Source organism: Myotis nattereri (genome assembly GCF_964212035.1).
Source record: "Myotis nattereri genome assembly, chromosome: 2".
Lineage (NCBI taxonomy): Eukaryota > Metazoa > Chordata > Mammalia > Chiroptera > Vespertilionidae > Myotis > Myotis nattereri.
Genome location: NC_138076.1, coordinates 138942959 through 138963929, shown reverse-complemented (window position 1 = coordinate 138963929; position 20971 = coordinate 138942959). Strand labels below are relative to the sequence as shown.

Sequence of the window (20971 nt, the reverse complement as noted above, 5' to 3'; positions counted from 1 at the left end):
ATGTTAGCTTATTTAGGCAGTGAGTATCCACAGTGCTTCACTAATCCTTTCTTACGCCCTTCCTTAGAAAGACGAGGTTGTATTCTCACCCCCTCTCCCCACACTCCCTGATCTTACAGCAAGAGCAGAGTGCTGGTGTCTTTTAAAAGAATCCACAGTAAGATGAGTTGAAGTGGGGTGCAGGTAGAGTTTGAATGTAGTGGTTCTTTGTTTTTCTTTTAGGTGGCAGGAGCTAGAGATATAAAAAGGTACTGTGTAGGGTCGTCAGCCATCTGTTGACAAGTTGCTGAGAAACCTTATGTTGTTAAGAAATGTGGTGAGTTTGAAACTCAGATGATTGGAGTACCCCTGTTGATAAACTAAACTTGATAAGATCTCCTTTATTTTTATTATCTTTTAAAAATAATTTTTTTATTGATTTCAGAGAGGGAGGGAGAAGGAGAGAGATAGAAACATCAATGAATAATGAGATAGAATCATTATCTGGTGCCTCCTGCACGTCCCACACTGGGGATCGAGCTCACAACCTGGGCATGTGGCCTGATCTGGAATCAAACTGTGACCTCCTGGTTCGTAGGTGGACACTCAACCACTGAGCCATGCCAGCTGGGCAAGATTTAAAATAGCAGATTTACGTTAGCAGCTGCTTCCCACAAGGGTGGGAGGGGAACAGTAGCATTTGAAGGGGATATCTCCTTTCCTAATGTGCCCCAGCATCTCTGTTTCCTATGTCGCCTGCTCTGTCTGTGCACCTACCTTTAAGAGCCTCACTCCACAGGGCTGCTTCCTGTCATCACTGCTGCCATTGTCTCCCCCATCAGTTTTGGGGGACAGCTGAGGTGAGCACTTAGTTGTTAAAAAGCAAAGGGGAAAATGCTGTCGACCCTTCTAAACCTGTGGATCTCCTCCCCTGCTTTGACCATGCTGGAGGAAGAATGGCCAGGAGACTGCATGGCGGATGAATTCGATTTCATAAGATACATCCTCATTTTCTGTCTCGCTATGAGAAAATATTTGAGAATTCTTTTGTTAAACATCAAAAATGTCTGCTCTGGGTACTTGCTGCTCCTCCCCCGCAGTGGCCATATGGCCTCGCACCGTAAGCACCGGGCTGTGACTTAGGGACTGTGTTCTAATACAAGAGTCCATCTTCCGTTATTGATGCCAGCTGAGCCACCATCCGTAAACTCTGAATAATAAACTGAATGATGCTGGAAAGTAAAGAAGAGTAATAAATTCTTCCCATCACTCTAAAGTGATATAAAACTGTGTGATAAATTACGGCAGGGCCCGTACTGGAAGGAGTACATTCTGAGTACTTAGGAAGATGGATATTTTTAATACTTTAGATTACTTTGGATCTGATTGAGTTGGCAACGAGTCCCTTGGGTGTATGTATGTGTGTAATGTTAAGCGAGTAGCTCTGAAAATTTTCACTATCAATACCCTCTTCTCCTGCCCCTTCACGGATACAAAACTCATACCTAAAAGATTCTGTTAAGTTTAAACTTGTATTTACTAATAGTAACAAATGAACTCTTTCAAAAAACGAATCACTTTCAGAACTGAGTTATAATGTAATAGCTGCTATTTTTCTGAGTGTTACAATTGGAGACAAAGAAATTTAACATTTTTGCTTGTCAATGCAGGCTAATTGTCTCTGGTCTTGCTGAAATAAGCAGCATAGTGTAAATATCTTTCTTTCTATGTTTCGGGCCTTCTAGAAGCCCGGGAAAAACAGACTCAGAGCGCTTTGATAAAGCATTGGAAAATGTAGCTTCCGAGGCCAGTGTCTCCAGGCAAAGGCAGTTCTCAAAAATATTAGAGTATGATATTGTTCATATAGTTTTAAAAATGGTTGGGTTTCTTATTCCAGAGACTAAGCTATCAATAACAGAAATATTTTGCACATTACTGTGATAAAATGAGAAAATGACTCTAGATATCTTTTCTAGAGATCTTTTCATTTATAACATGTGTTGTAAACCTCTCCCGGTCACATAATTCTCCATTCTTGGCGCCTGCCATTCATAGCCGAGAACACTAGTGAGGACTTATTTTTCTCTGAAAAAAGCACGATTATATGTGTTATTCTTTGTGTCCTCAAGTTTTTTAAAATGTCGATATAACATACCTTACTGGATATTTTTCATTTTTAAATAATGCAGTGGCACTATTGATCTTTTTCTCATGCATTTAAATTCTGTGACAAACTTGGTGGAGAAGGACAGAGAACACACTGAACAAATCATGATCTCAAGTTGAAACATTAAACGATAAATATTTCTTTTCCCAGAAACTGGATCCCCCATTACAGCGTCCTGCATTGGATTAGGCAATTCTAAAACACCTCCTCCAGGGCAAGCAGGAAAATGTGTTCCAGGATACAATGGTGAGAAATGACCCTGATTTTTAAAAATATGTGAGGTTAATAAATTTGGTATTTTCTCGTGTATAGTGTGAATAAGATTGCATGAAATATGCTAGGTGCTTAATAAGTATTTGAATGGATACCTGTATTAATAAGGAATGCCTTAATTTTTATTGAGTTAATTTGATAAAAAGTAACATGTTCCACTAACATGTTCTAAATGGCATTTTAACCAAGAAAATAATATCATTTATAAGGCTGTTGAGGATATGGATGTGATACAAAGAATAGACTGATAATTGCCAGAAGGGAGGAGGGTTGGGCAACTGGGTGAAAAAGGTGAAGGGATTAAAATGTACAAATTGGTTGTTATAAAATATTCATGGGGATGTAAAGTACAGCATAGGGAACATAGTCAATAATATTCTGATGAGTATGTATGATGCCAGGTGGGTATTAGGAATATCAGGGGGACACTTTGTAAAGTATATGATTGTCTAACCACTATGCTGTACACCTGAAACTAATAAAAATAATATTGAATATAAACTGTAATTGAAAAATAAGCTTTAAATTAAAAAATATAAGGATGTGAAATTACTGTGTATGAAACCTGTTAGGTACCCAGGACTTTATATACATCATTTTATTTCACGCTGAAGTATATTTAATTCAGAGATATTAGTACCATTTTAGAGATGAACTAACTGATGCCCAGAAAGATTAAAAACTTCCCAAAGGTAATATAGCTCGTTAGCTCCTGAAGACAATGCAAATCATTGTGTTTTACTTATTTTTGTTATAAAAGCTGCAGTTTTTTTTATTATGCTACTTTTTTAAAATTTAGTAATGATGATAAGGCTTTTGAACCTTCTGGCTAATAATGCATTTTTGTTTTTAAAGAATAAGGACTCTAAATATAAAAATCTTTTCATTCACAATATCCTTCAGTATTTGTTGTTAAATTGTTGGTAGTGATTATAATAGTTCAATACATTCCCTTGGGCTCCATTCCCTAGTTGCATAACTAGGGACATCATCTAACTTTTCAGGCCTTCCATTTCCTTATTCCACCTGCTTCAGAGGGCTGCTGTGCTGCGATGTAACAATGAAGCATTAGCACAGCGACCGCCTGTGGAAGGTCTGCACTAAGTCAAAGCTGGGAGCGGTACAGATATCTAGGAGCAGCCAGGTGGACTGACTCGATGTAGACTCATCCATTCATTTCACAGACAAGGAAAATGAGGCGCACAAGTTGGTATTTGCATAAGGTCACACGATTTAGCTTAATAGATTTATGAGGAAAACCAGGCTTTGTGGGACCAAGTATGATTCCTGCATATAGTTTCTATTTGCATGTAAATTATAAAATTGAGAGATTTGTCTTTTGCTTCTCCAACCTAAAAACACTGTATTTTCCTCCTAGGACAATGACTAGTTAAGATAATGTGGATCACTTGGTTTAACCCAGCAAGTATATTTATAAAAAGGCACTTAAGATTTCTTTTAAAGGGCAGAAATAGGTATTCTGTGAAGTCAGTGATATCTCCAGGCTTGGAAAGGCAAATCCAGTTTTAGTGAAATCCTCCCTTCAAACAGTTCTGTCATCCCAACGCCCTTTGTCAGAAAAATTGCTTTAGTGCTGAGCCATTTTTAGGCACTGAAGATGTGGGAGATGTTGAACACATTTCCCGTCAGTAGTTTCAGTGCCATTTTTATATCCAGTTGTAAGGACGAGTTAAGCTTTGATGCCTCATGGAATTTCAGTACAGACATTTTTTATTGTCTGAAAGCCATTACAGGTTAACATTAGAACTAAAATATTTATAACCAAGGAAATAGTGACTTTATGACTCATGATCTTTATATGTTTTGTGTTTTTTCAGAGATTCAAAAGAATAATGTAACATTCAATATTAGAATAAAAAGCATTCCCTTGAGAAAGGAAAGAATACCATTTTTTTTGGTGTGTGTGTGAAAAACATTCAATATAATATACACATTCACTGAATACCTTATACAAGCGTGTCACTTTATTTCCCCCCCCCCCAAGTAATTCTTATACCAACACTATGAGAAAGGAATTACACTCACTTTTTAGATAGGGAAATTGAAGGGGTAATAGAATGTGCTCAGGGACACACAGTAAACTGGCCACTGTACTGGGATTCCGGGAAACAAAGATGAATTAGGCTTGGCCTCTACCCTTAATGAGCTCACAATCTAGTGAGAGACAGATAGCTACCCTGCTAATAATTGTCAGAATGGAATTTTAAAACAAAGTGCTCTGGGCACACAAAGAAGGGAGTGATTAATTTTTTCTGGGGATAATGTCCTTTTTTTCTCATAGCTTCTTTCAGTAGAATAACCTGGCTGGATGAAGCTACATAAAGAATCTCTTAAAGCTTAAAACATGATGCTATATCCTCATTTCCAGGTTCTACTAAGGTTACTGAAAGTGGATAAAGCTTTGATCTAAAATCACTCAGGATTTTAACAGTATAACACAGAAAGCACTGGGATAATATTTGGGAAGGTTAAATTGACCTGTAAGGCTTGTAAGTAGATATGATGCCTTACATCAGAAAAATAGGGTTTCCAGGCTTTTAAGTACTTATTGTTAGTGGTATGTTTTTTAAGTACTTATTGTTAGTGGTATGTTAGTGGTATGGTTTTTGGTATGTTTTAAAACTTTACTTGTTTCCTTTAATTTTTGAAAAGCTGAGCATATATTTAATGTTTTTTATAGAATAGAAGGATATGTTTAAATGAATATGAATATAGATTATGAAATTATTAGTATGTTTGCAATATAATGTCTTTATGGAAGATTCTAAGGCAAATTCATGATTTTGTCAGCGACGCGGTGCTGACTTGTATGGGGAAAAATGTGGTGGGTAGCAGGAGGGCTTGCTAACAAATTAATCAAAAGCATGTATTCTACATTTTTTGTGAGACATTTTAGCTTACTTATATGTATTAATGATCTCAGGAATTAAAGGATGCCTTTTTTAAGCTACAGTTTTGAGTGTTGAATATAGAAAATAGGAAAACATTTATGCTTTAAGGTCATGCATTTTTAGTCAAAGTATGTATGTATGTATGTATGTATTTATTTATTTTAAAACTATATTTCTTTATTGATTTCAGAGAGGGAGGGAGAGAGAGAGAGAGAGAGAGAGAGAGAGAGAGAGAGAGAGAGAGAGAGAAACATCAATGATGAGAGAGAGTCATTGATTGGCTGCCTCCTGCACTCTCCCTACTGGGGATCAAGCCCACAACCCGGGCATGTGCCCTTGGCCAGAATCAAACCTGGGACCCTTCAGTCTGCACCGACGCTCTATCCACTGAGCCAAACCGGCTAGGGCTCAAAGTATTTATTTATTTGTATTTTATTTTGCAGTTATGATTTTGGATGACAACATGCAAAAACTGAAGGCTCGGTGTTTAGGAAATATTGTGGTGAAGTAAGTAAAATTGTAATACTACTATTTAAAAGAGCAAGAATTGAAATATAATTTTAATAAAATGAAATGCTTGCAATGCATGATGTTATTAGTGGGGAGGTTACAGAATGAGCTTAAATACTGTTTGAAAATACACAGTGCCAATACATATAATTTATACATGTAAGTTCCATAAATTAGAACAAATTTAGATACAATTTTTAAAAATTGTATCTAAAAATTGTTATATATATATATATGTATATGTATATATGTATATATATATATATATATATATATATATATATATATATACACATATATATATATATGACTTTCCTCTTTTTGACAAACATTTTAGGTTGTTGAACCAATTTAGTTTATTCTTGTGTATCGCTGTTTTTTTCTTAACCCTGTTTCATGAGCATTTTAACTTTTTCTCTGCTTCTTAAAAATGTTTACCCCCATTCTAAGCTTCTTAGTCATTTTTTAATGCTTATGTTCATAAATAATTCTGAATGAACATCTTTGTGTTGCCTTTTCTCCCTTTCTAATAATTACTATAGTATTGAATAGTTTTCTAAAAGTGTAATTACTGAGTCAAACACTAGCATAATATAAAATTCCTGACTCATCAAGTATAATTTGCTGCTAACATTTTTTGTCATTGTTCATTTGATAGACAAAGTGCTAAAATATGAAAATATTTAAATGTGCCTTGATTAAATCAATACTTTAAAATTACTATGCTGATGGAAGCTGAAGTAGAAATTGACTAAACTGGGAGACACACAAAATGTGTCATTATCTTTCTTTTTTTAAAAACGATTTTTTAAATCCCCACCGAGAATATGTTTTGTTTTGTTTGAGAGAGGGAGAGAGAGAGAGAGAGAGAGAGAGAGAGAGAGAGAGAGAGAGAGATTGGTTGCCTCCCACTCACCCCCTGACCAGTATTGAACCTGCAGCCAAGGCATGGGCTCTGAGCAAGATTTGAGCCCACCACCTTTTGGGTTGCAGGACGATACTCCAACCACCTGAGCAGCCTGACTAGGGCAGCATGTGTCATTTTAATAACTGACACTATTCAACATACTTTAGTGCCTCTGATTTTGGAATTTTACTGAATGGTTTAGTAAAATTTAATGATATGGTTTAAGTAGAATGAGCTGCTATACATAAAGAACATTGCATGTCAAGTCTGCTAACAGGTTTTTCCATTTATTTGGAATATTGTTTTTTACTTGGCATTCTCATATTGGTAGCAGATTGTCTCAGGTTAATAAAACATTTTAAATTCTATGAAAAGTAAATGAAAAATAGTAATTTAAAAAATGTATTTCTTCATGTAGAAATACTTTAATTTTATAAAACACTAATAAAGAAGATACACATTCTGATGCAGTTCTTTTCAGATTCTTATGTTATCAGTAAACATGTAAGCACTATATCACTTTTATTAAAAGTTGAAATTTTAAAACATCTTTTTGGTAAATGGAAAAGTTAAATGTTGAATATATACTAGTTGTTGTCATATTTTTCTGAATCAGAATGCATATAAACATAGGGCTAGTATGCTAAGTGAAATAAGCTAGTCAGAGAAAGATGAATACCACATGATCTCACTCATTTGTGGATTATAGAGAACAACATAGACTGATGAAAAGGGACAGACCCAAAGACTGAGAAACAGTGATCAGGCTGTCAATCCCCAGAAGGAAAGTAGGGGAGGGCGGGGGTAAGGGGAAGAGATCAACCAAAGGACTTGTATACATGTATATAAGCCAAACCAATGGACATGGACAACAGGGGGAGGGGAGCATGAGTGTGCGGGGCGGGCGGGGGGGGGGGAGGTTGGGGGTTAATGGGGGGGATGAGGACACATTTGTAATACCTTAACTAATAATAATAAAACAAAACAAAACATAGGGCTAGTTGAAATTTGACTTTTATGGGGGAAAATGTTGTGAGTAGCAGGAGGGTTTGCTAAAGAATTAATCTGAACAAGACTGTCAGTGGATGTTGAGCTTGCTCAGGGAAGCTCATGGTTTGAGGCCTGTGAAGCATGGCAGCAGTGTATATCTATATATATAAGGAGGTAATATGCTAATTGGTCCTAAGGGTGTCACAGTCACAACCGCTAAGGAGGAGGCTGCCTGCGCGTGCGGGCGGGTGGGGCATTGCTCCTAAAGATGGGGTGGAAGCAGGGAGGCGCCCGGAGGAGGCCTGTGCCCGGTAGGGCGGGGGTGAGAGCCCGTAGCGCCCCCCTCACCAGTCCTTTGCCACCCACCGCTCGCACTCAGAGCGCCCCGCCGCTCACCTGCCTGGGGAAGGAGCACAGTGCAGCAGGCGGGAGGTTTCCGTGCTCTCCTCTGGCGCCATGATGGGTCTGAGCTGCTGCATTGCTCCAGAGATGGGGCAGAAGTGGGGAGGTTCCCGGAGAAGGCGGGACTAGCCCTAGGCGACTTGAGGGACTGAGGGCGGTGCTTGAAGCAGCCAGAGAAGGCCAGAGGGGTCAGGGGGCTGGGCCAGGTCACTGGAGCTCTGCATGCAGAGGTTCAGGTGTCAAGGCAGGGCGGCAGGTGGATGGGCGGGCCGCATAATTTCGCACGCTGAGCTCCTAGTTTTTATATAATCTCCCAACTGTAAGTGAGTCACCTATTTCATAAAGCAACTTTTGCAAGATCTCAGTGGTGGCATTTGATACCAGCACAATTTTAAATCCTTCATGTGCTCTGCTCTCTAATTATCAGTGGCTTTGCCCCATATCCATTCAAAAATAATATCCTATATAATAAAAGTCTAATATGCAAATTGTCTCGACTGGGAGTTCAACCACTTGCTATGATGTGCACTGACCACCAGGGGTTGGTGTGGAACATGGCAGGTATTGGCAACACGGTGCTGGCAGTGGGCGGCAGTGGAGGCGCTGCCGGCCCTGATGGGCCCAGATGAGAGCCGAACCACAGCACGATGGTGGAGCAGGTGAGCCGGCGGTGCCAGGCCAAAGCAGGTGCAAGCGGGGGCCCAATCACCCTGCCAATCGCTCCGCAGACGCCGACCAGCAGCAGCGGTGGGGGTGGGGAGGCAGGTCTGCTGCTTGGCTCCCAGATGCTGAGGGAGCTGGTTGGGGGGCTGGCCCCGATCGATCACCCCGCAGGCAGGATGGTGGAACAGGTGAGAGGGCGAAACTGACACTTCCATTACAGAGAAAGGGCAAATAGTAATATTAAAATATTATAATTATTTTCCTTTCAATGTGCACGAATCCATGCACTGGGCCACTAGTAATATAATAATACCCCACAGAAACTATAATTATTTTTTCTTGAAGCCATTAGTGTTACTTCAACTAATTGAAGTAACATGACTACTGCCAAAAGCATTCTAGGTTTAGATTGCTGCCAATTCAGATTAATTTTTCTATCTCTCTATTCCTAAATAGGGAATTTTATTGTTCAGATCTGGGATTTTTGATATTTCATTATAAATTATTAGAATACAATGTATAATGATGTGCAGGAGACTTTGATTCTTTCCTTAAGGTAATAGTGAAACTAGGTATTTGAAAATATGATCTAATATAAATATATAATTATATTTAAAAGGTAAGGTAAAAATATTCAGAAAAGAACTTATTACCAATATCTCCTTTTTAATAGAACAGTTTTTGAAACGTTATTTCAGGAACTCATTGTTGTCTGTGAGAGCAAGGATTTCCGCTTGAAACTCACACATCCAGTATCCCAGTCTAACTCCTTGACCTGACAATTATCCCTGCATTCCAATGGCTGCTTACAGTATACGTAAGATGTTCTCATATTTAGCGTCTAATCTATCAAGAAGAATTGTTTGTGTCAGTCCATTAGTTGTCTGGTGTGCCTTTTCTAGAATGGATAAAGGTCAATGAATTATTTTTAAAAGCGCATAATAAATAAATGCTTAATTGAATTAAGTGAAAGGAAAAAAGCACACCTTCTTAATAAAAATTATTATGATTTTTAAAAAACACTATGTAATTTAGAGATAATCATTCTCGGTGGACCACACTTTATTTGTTTTTAATTAACTTATTTTTCTTGTAGAGAACATTTTAAAGAAGGTCTGTGATCTGGGAACAAGGTCTTCTCCAGAGACCAGCTATATGGCCGCTGATCCCCTTGGTGGCTTGTAAATGGTGTTTGATTAGGGATTATATTCAGTGTCCAAGGTCCACTAAATATCTGAGATTCTAAACTCTAAGAAATCTATAGATCCCCAAATTTCAGAAATACATAATCAACATGTTTAATTAAATATCTATAAAATTTTACATTATAACAACTTCATTGTCAATTTAGTCTTCATATTTTGTTTTATTTGCAAATAATTTTTAGGCTGTACTTTCTTCTCATGATTCCTGAATATGTACAATGGCAGCTGGGAAATAATAACCAATGGTAAACTATGCATGTGACTTCTTGTCAAGTGATTTCAAAAGCAAATTTACAACTTATTATTTTTTAGAAAATATTCCAGTTTATATGGTACATTGTTATATTTTATTTTATTTTCATGGATGAGGGGCAAGGCCACTAGTAGTAAAAAGGATTCAGTCCATGAAGGCCTTAAAACTGAGCTGGCATCAAAAGCTACTGCTGGGCATGCTCTATATAATAATTAAGTGGAATAGCCTTTGAAAGAGCAATATTTCCTAATGCCATTTATGTTCATTAATTATACTTACAGTGATTAGGAAGAATAGAGGGAAAAATTTGCATGGAATATTTGAAAAATATGGGGCTCAAACTATGTTAAAATAAGTCAATAAAAATAATGAGATTGTTTTAATCCTAACTTTGTTTGCTTTTTTTAAATATCCTTGTTTTACAATAAAATCTATTGTAAATAGTATAAAAAAGATGGAAACTATTTTTGGCACTTTTTAAAAATTTTGCAGCTATAGTGATATTTCCATACTTTGTAAGATACTAAATGTAATAATTCATTTGATTATATTAAGATGACTCATCCCAAATCACAAAAGTGATATGTAGTAATTTTGAGAAAAATACTTGATCCCCTTTGGTATTTCAAACTCCTTTGTTAAGGCTTTCTAGAAATCTCAGCTTTGCTCTCCCAGGGATTCCTTAACTGGAAGGTAGGCATTTTAGTGATTTCTAAACCATTGCAGACTTTAGAGTGCAATGAACATGAATCCTGCAGTTTTCATAGATTAGTTACATTTACAGGATTAACCTTTCTCGTAGAAAATGACATGTCTGCACAGTTATTAGAAAATTACTTTGATTTTGAAACTTACTCCAGGCAGTTAATTTTGTGGGAAAGTTAGGATATCTGAATTTCTATGAATATAAAATGTTCATGAATTTTAGAAGGTGCCCCTGCAATTGCATCTAGAACTCTAAATTGAGAAATAAAAATAGGAATCAGTAATTTCCAGTCAACACAAAGCAGAGCATGAGAGAACATTTTAACTGTAATTGCCTTCCTCAGTACCACAGCGCTCACTATTATTAAAGCCATAGGTTTCTGGCTTTTCCTCTCTCGTGGGCAGACATTTTCTCTGACTAAATCCAGTGGTTGCTATTGGAAGTGTGGCTTGTTTGCCTCCTGCTGTTTCCATGGCCTGTGCCCTGAAGGTAGTGCTGGGGTGTGAGAGAGCTGTATGGCACGGTCCCAATGCCTCTCACTCTGGTGTCTGCCAGTTTCTCACCCTCCAAATACTGAATTCTGGGTCCTTAATGATGTTAGTTTACATCTTTACAGCTTAGAAGAGTGATTTATTCATTGTGTTCCTGTCTTGGGGGAGGGTCAGGACAGCTTTCTTCTTATCAGTGTATCCTTTGAGCAAAATCAAGAATGTCATATAATTATAATGCTGTTCTTTTCTAAATCTCATTGACAGATTTTAGTATAATTGTTTAAAGCCTTATAACAACACTGTTATGTGGGCAGTGGGACAGGCATTATCCTCATTTTAAACCCAGGAATCTAAACATCATTAGTAGTTATATAGCTAAAACTCACATTTATTACTTTCTCATTTGTCTTCCCAGAGAGAAAGAAATTATGGCCTAGTTAGTTTCTTCTGGGAAGATAAAAAGCAGTTTCATATGAAAACCTTGAGTAAAGCCTACAGAAACCATAGAAAATACTGGCAGTGCAAAATTGCAAGCTAACTTCAGATTCTCTAGGGAACAGGAGTTATATTTTCAGTTTAATTCTGTTACCACATCAGTTCCTGATGGAGCAATGACTATAGACCAACTTTTATCTGGCACTGATGGCTGCTACTTGTATTGGGTTAAGAAGAGCCCAGGGGAGGCCCAGCTGTGAAGCAAGGCAGGCTGGTGCTAGTGCCAGGTCTTGGGCCTTTGATTGATAGGTTTGAGGCATGCTGATTTCAGCTGCTGCTTGTTTGAGAGATTTTAGCAAAGTCTGAAGCCTGAGCCAGGACAGGCCATTCAGATGGAAAAGCAACTGCTAACAGCCTGGGTGGGGCTGCAAATTGGATGGGTGGGATCTCAGAGAATCACCAGGGCAGAGGGAACAGTGTGAGCCAGGCTGATGGAAACTCAGACATGGTAGCCAGTCAGCTCAGGGATAGGGTAGGGTCTCAGCATAGGAATAATAACCCATATGAGCAGCCCTGTCTTGGAGAAAGCCGCCGCCAAGTTCTTGCTCTGATGCCAGACAATCCAGTTCCTCCCAGTATGTCCCTGGATCTCCCCGAGTCTTTGCCCCAAAGCTGGAACTTAGAGGGAGCATGTCCATGTAAGTTCATCTGCTGGTCCTTTAAGAGGAATTTCCTGGGTCTCTGTCAGGCTCCTTGTCATTCAGCCACAATTCCTGCTGGTTTTTACAGCCTGAAGTTACGGGGACTTCTCTTCCCAGCTCTGGCACTCATGGGATGGAGGTCTGGTGTGTGACTGGAACCCCTTGCTCATCACCAGAGGCCTCCTCAGTCAAGATATCTTTTCAGGTTAAATAAAAAAAATGACCAGCCTGTTCCGCACCTCCCACCCTCCTACCAGTCTCAATGTGTTTTCTTCTTTACTTATCTAGTTGTAGGACTTCCATTCAGCCAGCTTTCAGGTGGTTCTAAATGATGGTTGATCTGTATTTTAGTTGTAATTTTAATGTGGTGTGAAAGCCTGTAAGAACCAACGTTTACCTACACCACCATCTTGTTTCTCTCAAGATTGATCTCTTTGGAAAGTACAAACTCTATGAGGAACTCCTGATTCACGACTTGAAACGTTATAACAAACCTTCCCTTTCACTCTGCTTGAAAGATTGGAAGAGTTGGGGAAAGTATCACAGGGTGGTAACATTTGATTTTGGATTTGAAGGATGAGTATAGGCAACAACCAGCATATATCTTAGTATTTTCATAAATTTTCCTTCCTTCTGCCAATCTAATGCATTTTTGTTATTATAACTACACACACACACACACACACACACACACACACACACACACAAACACACACACCAATGTCCTTTTTCTATCACTTCAGAAAAAGAGCCCCAGTGTACCCTCTATTCCAGAAGGAAGACCTGAATGTAATATAAAATGATGATTAGGACGGCAATGAGTAAAGTGATAATTTGAAATACTCTAAAAAAGTTCTGTTCTCTCTGCTCTGTAGCTCATACACACATCGCTTCTGTTTGGAGGTTATTCCTTCTCTCACTTTTTTTTTTACTTCATTAATATATGTTCACAAATTCTGGAACCCTCGCTTTTCTACTTTTCTTAAGGACTAACTAAATTGTGTCTTCCAAGATTCTTTCTTTAGAGTTCCTTTTTAATATTCAAATAACAACATCGGAATATTTAAAGATACCAGAATTTATTAGTGAAGAACATAGAGCACTTGTTTATTTTATACTACTAATTACCAAATGCAATTTCTCATCTTGCTTTTTAGCTTGTTCCTCAGTTATACGTGGCAACAATGAAGTAGTTTTCTGGGATAATCTTAAAAATGCCTTGTGATAGACATTTAATGCCATTTCCAGCAGGTCTGTACCTTGGCTAGTGTTAAAAATCTTTTCTTCTAAGTAGATCTCCTAGAAGTATACGGTTTAACCACTTGGTGTGAAACTTTCCTGAAAAACATCTTAAATGTGTACATATGGTCATTATTTCATTTACTTGATCGATAGACATAATTCATGACAGCCTCACTATTGTATTCTAAAGAATACTCATTTCTTATAGTGTACAATAATGCCAGGATCTTCTTGAGTCTGAAGCCAGAGTTTATATCTTTATATCCTCAGTATCTAACACAGTGACTGAGGAACACCAAGCACCCAACATTATTGATTGAATCAAGAAAATAAATTCATGGGTTAATGCATGCATGCATGAATGAATGAATAAGTTAATAAATGAATGAACACAGTTGAATAACTCCTCTTCTGTTTTCTTCTCTAGCTTTAATATTTTCATCTTTTTCCCATTGGCCAGTACTATTGAAATGTTTGTCATCCTAAATCAGCCTGCCTCTCTACATTAAACCACTGATTCATATCTCTCCTTCCAGTGACCCACACTTTGAAAAAGTATAGTCTGACCTCACTGCCTCCACTTACTTCCTGTTTATTCCTTAATCACTCCAGCTATTGCCTCCTTCACTCTATTGAAATGGAAATCCTAAGGATACCCCAAATATCTTCATTACTGATTCCATGACCTCTGTTGAATCCACTTTCAAACATGTGCACTTCATTTAACCATGTTGAACACTCAGGCAATATTAACACTCTGCCCTGGTGACTCCTAAGGTACTATTTCTCTTAGTTCTCATAGATCTCTTATTTTTACTTTACTTTGTTCAATGGTCTTTTTTTAAAAAAAAAATGTTGATTTTAGAGAAGGAGGAAGGGCGAGGGAGAGAGAAACATTGATCAGCTATCACTCCTGCCCATCTCCTACTGGGGATCTAGTCTGAAACCTAGGCATGTGCCCTAACTAGGAATTGAACCAGTGCCCTCTTAGTGCATGGGATGACATTCAACCAACTGAGCCAGACCCAGGGGTTAATAGTCTTTTTCTTTTGGTCCTTCTTTAACACTAGTGTTTGATCTTGAATTTCTCCTTCTTATTCTGCACTATCTCCCTAGAACTACCCATGACCCATTATTCTTAATTTTAAAGTTCTATAGATATAATATCCTTATGTAAACCTTTCTCACAGGAATGTGGAGAGATAGTATAAAAACACATACTGTTCCTGTTCTTTAGAAAATTTATGCAGATATTTAAAGTTTTGTGAACCAGCTAAGATTATCAGGGATCTTTGAAGAAATAGAGATAGTAAATGTATTCAACTTCTAGGAAGTATAAGATGTTCTCTTTCTTGCCAATAGCATTCGTATTGAAAAATGTGGAATTCTTGGTCCCATATACACTCATTGAATTAGGTACATATTAAACCACCAGGGAATATTCAGTACACTACATATGAACTCATTTGGATAATTATTGTAAACACTTAGGTCTATCTCCATTTACTGTGAGAAGATAGTGTCTAGATGCTGGTAGACCAAATCTTGAATTTGAGATAGATAAAATTATAGAGATGCTTGTTTAACAGTGTGTCCTTTTATATGCATCGTTCTTAGTATGGGCAATGTTATGTGCTTAAGAATTTGGATCAGAATATCTGTATATCACCAATCAAGTGGGAACTAAAAAACAGCTGCTCTCATTAAACCTGACATGTGCATTCTAATTTGCCTCAGACCCCACTACTCTCTATTGTCCCCAATTCAGCCTGAATGTCAGTTGCCACTCTTTATTATAGTTACCTTTTACTTTTCTTATTGTAGGGATATATGTTCTTATACCGATGTGTCTGTTTAAAAATGTCACCATGCCCTGGCTGGTTTGGCTCAGTGGATGGGGTGCTGGCCTGCGAACTGAAGGGTCCCGAGTTCAATTCTGGTAGGGGGCACATGCCCAGGCTGTGGGCTCAGTCCCCAGTGGCGGGTATGTGGGAGGCAGCCAATTGATGATTTTCTCTCATCATTCATGTTTCTATCTCTCTCTCTCCCTCTCCCTTCCTCTCTGAAATCAATAAAAAAATATATTTTTTAAAAAGTCACCAAAAGAGAAAGAATGGACTATGCATCATATTTAGAATATCCTCCCTCCTCCCCCCCCCCCCCCCGCCCAAAGAAAATGTATACACACTTAACAGCTGGTAGCTCAATTGATGTTTCTTTTCAGATTTAACCCATTGGAATTGATAATTATTCAAAGTGTTTATATATTTTTGGGACACACTGTATTTCTTGGAAACAACTGAAAATTACTTGTCATTTAATGTGCAAGCAGAATGCCTCTCCATAAGGTTTATTGTTGTTGTTTACATTTAGTTGTCTTCACTCATGAACTATATTTCTTTTGGTCCCTATTGGATTTTGATTCATCACCTCTTCTTATCGTCCTCTTCACTTCTTTATCCTTGAAAATGTTGCTAGTACATTTAGAATGATTTTTAGTGGTTACCATAGTCCTGTTTTAGTTGAATGTTTAATAATTAATAATTTTACACTGGGTTGTAAAATATTAACATGGAAACTGAAGTAAAATTATTTACGTGACGGTTTAGAAGGATTAGCATAACAAAATCAGTTAAAAGGACCTGAGGGGATTACCTGCTTTCTCCTGCTGACTTCACTGGAGTTTCTTGATGAACAATAATAGAAACAAAGGCAACAGCAAGAATATAGCAAATTCTGTATTTTTTTTAAAAAACAGATTACAAAATGCTTTCACATACATTTTAAAATATTACAAAAAGTATATCTAACAAGGGAGGACCTACCGGGAGGCTGGAGTCGGTGGAAATGGGCAGTTGCAGCTGGATCCCACTTGTAACCTGATCTCATTTTCTGCCTGACAGAAAGTGAGACTACAATTCAGCACTTCCCCTTTCTGAGGTTGGGGTGAAGGGTGCATGAAGTTGCTTCATGTGGGCAATAGCCATGTCTAGTTCGTGTTCAGTTTTCTCAGCATCAGCCCTGTGAAGTAACCATTTCACTTAGTATTTTTATTGTGTGAATACAGGAGGATAGGTTTTTGAAAATCCTTAAGTTTTACAGTATCTAAACTTCCAAACTATAAAACTTCTAAAATGTTTTTGTATCCAGAAAACACATAAGGTGATTATTTTTGTTAGGTGGCACTTCCTACAGGGAACTAATATAAGAATCTATTAATGTATTTATAGATAGATAGATGGTACATAGATGATAGATAGATGATAGATAGATAGATAGGTAGGTAGATAGATAGATAGATAGATAGATAGATAGATAGATAGATAGATAGTAAGCCCTTGCTATGCGTATAACACCTGTTTGGTCATATGGAGGAAAGAAGGAAATATAAGAGTGTTATTGATGGAAGTGGGGTTCTTAGGATGCTGCTGGAGTAAGGATTTCTGGAGGCCTCCACGGGAGGGTGAGGTATGATAGAAAGCTTTATTTCTGTGGAATTACACCCCTGAATTCCTGGTGGGGTCCAACCCCAGCAGGTCCAGGGGTTTCCAAAGGTGTGGACGGAGTCAGCGAAGAAAGAATGACACGTAGACAGCGTTCAGTTGACCAGCAGCCTAGCCAGGTTCTCTAGCAGCCTAGCCAGGTTCTGTGTTTTATTGTCTTGTTACATCTGTATTTATACCAGTTGATTTTAATCCTATCAATTTCTATTTCAAAGGTTAGGGCGTTTCTTATCTCCATCCCAGGGAGTAAAAATTATGTAGCTTAAGCGTGATTGTTCGTAGTTAAAGTGATTAACTACCTGCCTGGCACTTAGTTAAGGGGTTTTATTCCCTCCCTAACTTCAGGGAAAAATTCCTACCTGGGGAAACAACCTTTCTCGGAGAGGTGACCTTGGTTAAAACACATCGAGCCAAGAAGGGGAGCAAATATATTAAGAACAGTATGCCATGTACACCAGGTCCCTTGAAACATATGCTGTGCAGATGTTTCTTCCCTGTAGCGACTGTGTCAAGCAGCAAGGATGGACTGGCTTTTGGAAAATTCCCAAGGTCTCATTTCCCTCAGTCCCATCATAGAAGAAGTGCAGCTGTGGCTTCAGCAGAGCTAGAATCACAGCCAGGGTTCAGAGTTTCTGCTCCATGTTGGAGCACACATCCAGTCCAGTATCAGGCTAGCTTAGTGTGTGCTCCCCACTGGAGTTCATCAGTCCATTGCATGTGGGGTCTGCAGGGCTATGTGGCCGTAGGGGAACACAGGCAGAGCAAAACCACAGTAACCAGACAGCTAACAGAGTGGTGAGCCAGGAGCCAAGAAGCCACAGGAGCCACACAAGAGAACAAATTTCTTTGTCTAGGGCAGTGGTTCTCAGCCTTCCTAATGCAGTGACCCTTTAATACAGTTCCTCATGTTGTAGTGACCCGCAACCATAAAATTATTTTCGTTGCTACTTCATAACTGTAATTTTGCTACTGTTATGAATCATAATGTAAATATCTGATATGCAGGATGTATTTTCATTGTTACAAATTGAACATAATTAAAGCATAGTGATCAATCACAAAAACAATATGTAATTATATATATGTTTTCCAATGATCATAGGCGACCCCTGTGAAAGGGTTGTTCGACACCCAAAGGGGTCGCGATCCACAGGTTGAGAACCGCTGGTCTAGGGATTATATATTCCTAAATTTTCTTGGGTTTGTAGTGGCCCTGCCCCCTCTAGCCAATGATCTCTGTTCCAAGGTTTGACTGACACGCATCTTCCCTGTCACCTGACTCACTGTGCTTGCACTCACCTGTGGTGAGCCTGCATGGCCATGGCATACTCAGCCCCACGTTGGTCGCCATATGTGCCGAGACAGCTCAGCCAGGTTCAGTGAGCCTGAGAGGGGGTGGTGAAGGATTGAGAAAAGACAGGCAAGAGAAAAAAGCTGGGTCTGGGTGGGACGCTGTCCTCTCTTATGGAGAGCTAGCTATAGCACCACAGCCTGAAAGCCATGTCTTTATTTTATAGCCAGATTCCATGAGGCAAAATAAGGGCATGGTCAAGATGTTGACAACATGCTCTTGGGTTTCGAATCTACTCAATTACATGCACCTGAACTCTATCAAGCCCACATTACTCAGCCACGTGGGACCACAGGTTTGGACCATAGGGTCAAGCTTACCACTATAGCTTTTGGCTATAATTGTGCTGGGAGGGCTTTGCCCTCCATGCTAGGACTTGCACGTGGTCATGAGAGGACTGTGCCCTCTCATTAGTCCAAGGCTTGAACCTGTCCAAACACTGTAGCCACTTTCCACACTCACCTCTCCTTTGTGGGACCCTTTCTCCCAGGGATCTGCAGGAATGGGCCTGTGGCTCCCTGGGGAGTGTGAAATTACAGCTTTCTGGTGAAGCTGCTCAAAGGACATGCCTATAATGTTTGGCCTTCCTTTTGCTCCTTTCCTATTTAATAACTAGCTAATTATAATGGTATCAAGAGGAAACTGATTGGAAAAAAAGAGATGTTTACTACCTTCTATTTTATTCATAGGAGTGAGATATCACATAGGTTTGTATGGTCATGAAAAGAAATAATAGAAGAGGGAGGAGTGAGAGAGAATTCACAGATTAGGGAGGCACATTGCTTGTGAACAAGATTGTTCATGGGATGTTTAATTGGAGCGTTCAAAATACCTAAAAAAGTGAATTGATTTGACCATGGTAGAAGGATATTTTTCTTAAAAAGTAATTTAGTGATGCATTTTGACTTTTTAAATAAATGTTATATATTTTTTTGAAACAATGGTTGCTGCTAATAATGACTCAAATGCCAAATGAGTTCACCTCGTGTGCCCTTCCCAGAAACCACAGTCATCCCTCAATGACTCTGCTATGTAGGTCAACTATTTCAGCTTCAATTAGACATGATCTACCCAGCAGATTTAAGGGTTACATCTTACTTATAGGACTTGAATTGTAATTGTCCATCACACTAGAACATTATTAGTTCTAATCAACCCTTTCCTCTTTTACTGCTTTTATAATAATTCTAAATGCTCTGTTTTTATATAAGGTTGCCATTACCACCTGGGGCTTTTTCAGGACTCTGGAAGAATCAGGAAGCATTCAAGCACTTATACTTTGAAAAATTTCCTGTAAGAACTTTATTATACTTTCCTTTAATCTTCTTATAGACTTCTCTATAGCTCTTGGCAACTTGCTCCTAAGAGTGTAGATGACAAAGCAACCTTGAAAAGATGTCTGGACCAGTTTCCAGATTTCAGGGATAATAATGCCCAAACTACATAAGGAAGTCATTTTTATATTTATTTTTATTACTCTCCAGACATAAATTTTCTCAGTTTGTTTTAGAAACTTCTCCTGCAATTTAACAGCCCTCAGTATCAGAAAAGTTTTTGTGAGAGTTAAACTTATTTGGGCTCTCTACTGGTATATTATTTCCTCCATTGGACTCCATCAGAGATTGAAAGCACCTGATCAGAATTGTACACTATCATTAAGATTCCTTCTGCTCCTGGTTATTGAGCAAAAACAATTGACTTGTCAGAAGTTGTATCTTTCCATCTCTTTTCGTATTTTTGACATTCTTTTCTGTGTGGTCCCTGAGTTCTTTATTTTAAAATCACATTTAAAAATACACATACAGGATAAAGACAGTGTTCTCAACAACCAGCACCCAGTGACCTGAATAACAGAAAGTGTCTTCCTGTTTTCTGTCTTACAGTGTACCTGTTCCTCTGTGCCACAGTCCTGTGTTTTATGTCTATAACAGAACTTTATTGATAATACACATCAGGTCCCACAGTCATCTTTTTGCTGTCATCTCATTTCTGTTTCCTTCCTTGAGAGAGATACGTGGTCCTCACGATGCACTAGGTAAAGAGAATGTTCACAATTTCATTAAAAGGAAAAGGTGAATCTAGGTATTTAGCATTCTATCTTTTTTATTTGTGAGTGAAGGACAGCTAACCTAATCAACCAGACAAATGACAGAAATTAAAATAGCTTCCTTTAGAAAGAGACCTCACAGGCAAATGGCCTCAGTAGCCAAGATTAAACATACCCCTGAGGGACTGTGGCAAGGAAGATCTGTGAGTATAGTTGACACCAGTCAGTCCAGTA

At 38.4% G+C, this 20971-nt stretch overlaps 1 protein-coding gene across 1 annotated transcript in view; it reads left to right on the top strand.

The window, feature by feature from the left end:
* ACSS3 (acyl-CoA synthetase short chain family member 3) overlaps nucleotides 1-20971 on the top strand; it is a 151329-nt gene that overhangs the window by 111316 nt on the left and 19042 nt on the right. The window contains exons 10-12 of the mRNA XM_081084176.1: nucleotides 2297-2392; nucleotides 5775-5838; nucleotides 19902-19983. Coding sequence (XP_080940302.1) covers nucleotides 2297-2392; nucleotides 5775-5838; nucleotides 19902-19983 — 242 coding nt within the window. The remainder of the gene's footprint in view (nucleotides 1-2296; nucleotides 2393-5774; nucleotides 5839-19901; nucleotides 19984-20971) is intronic.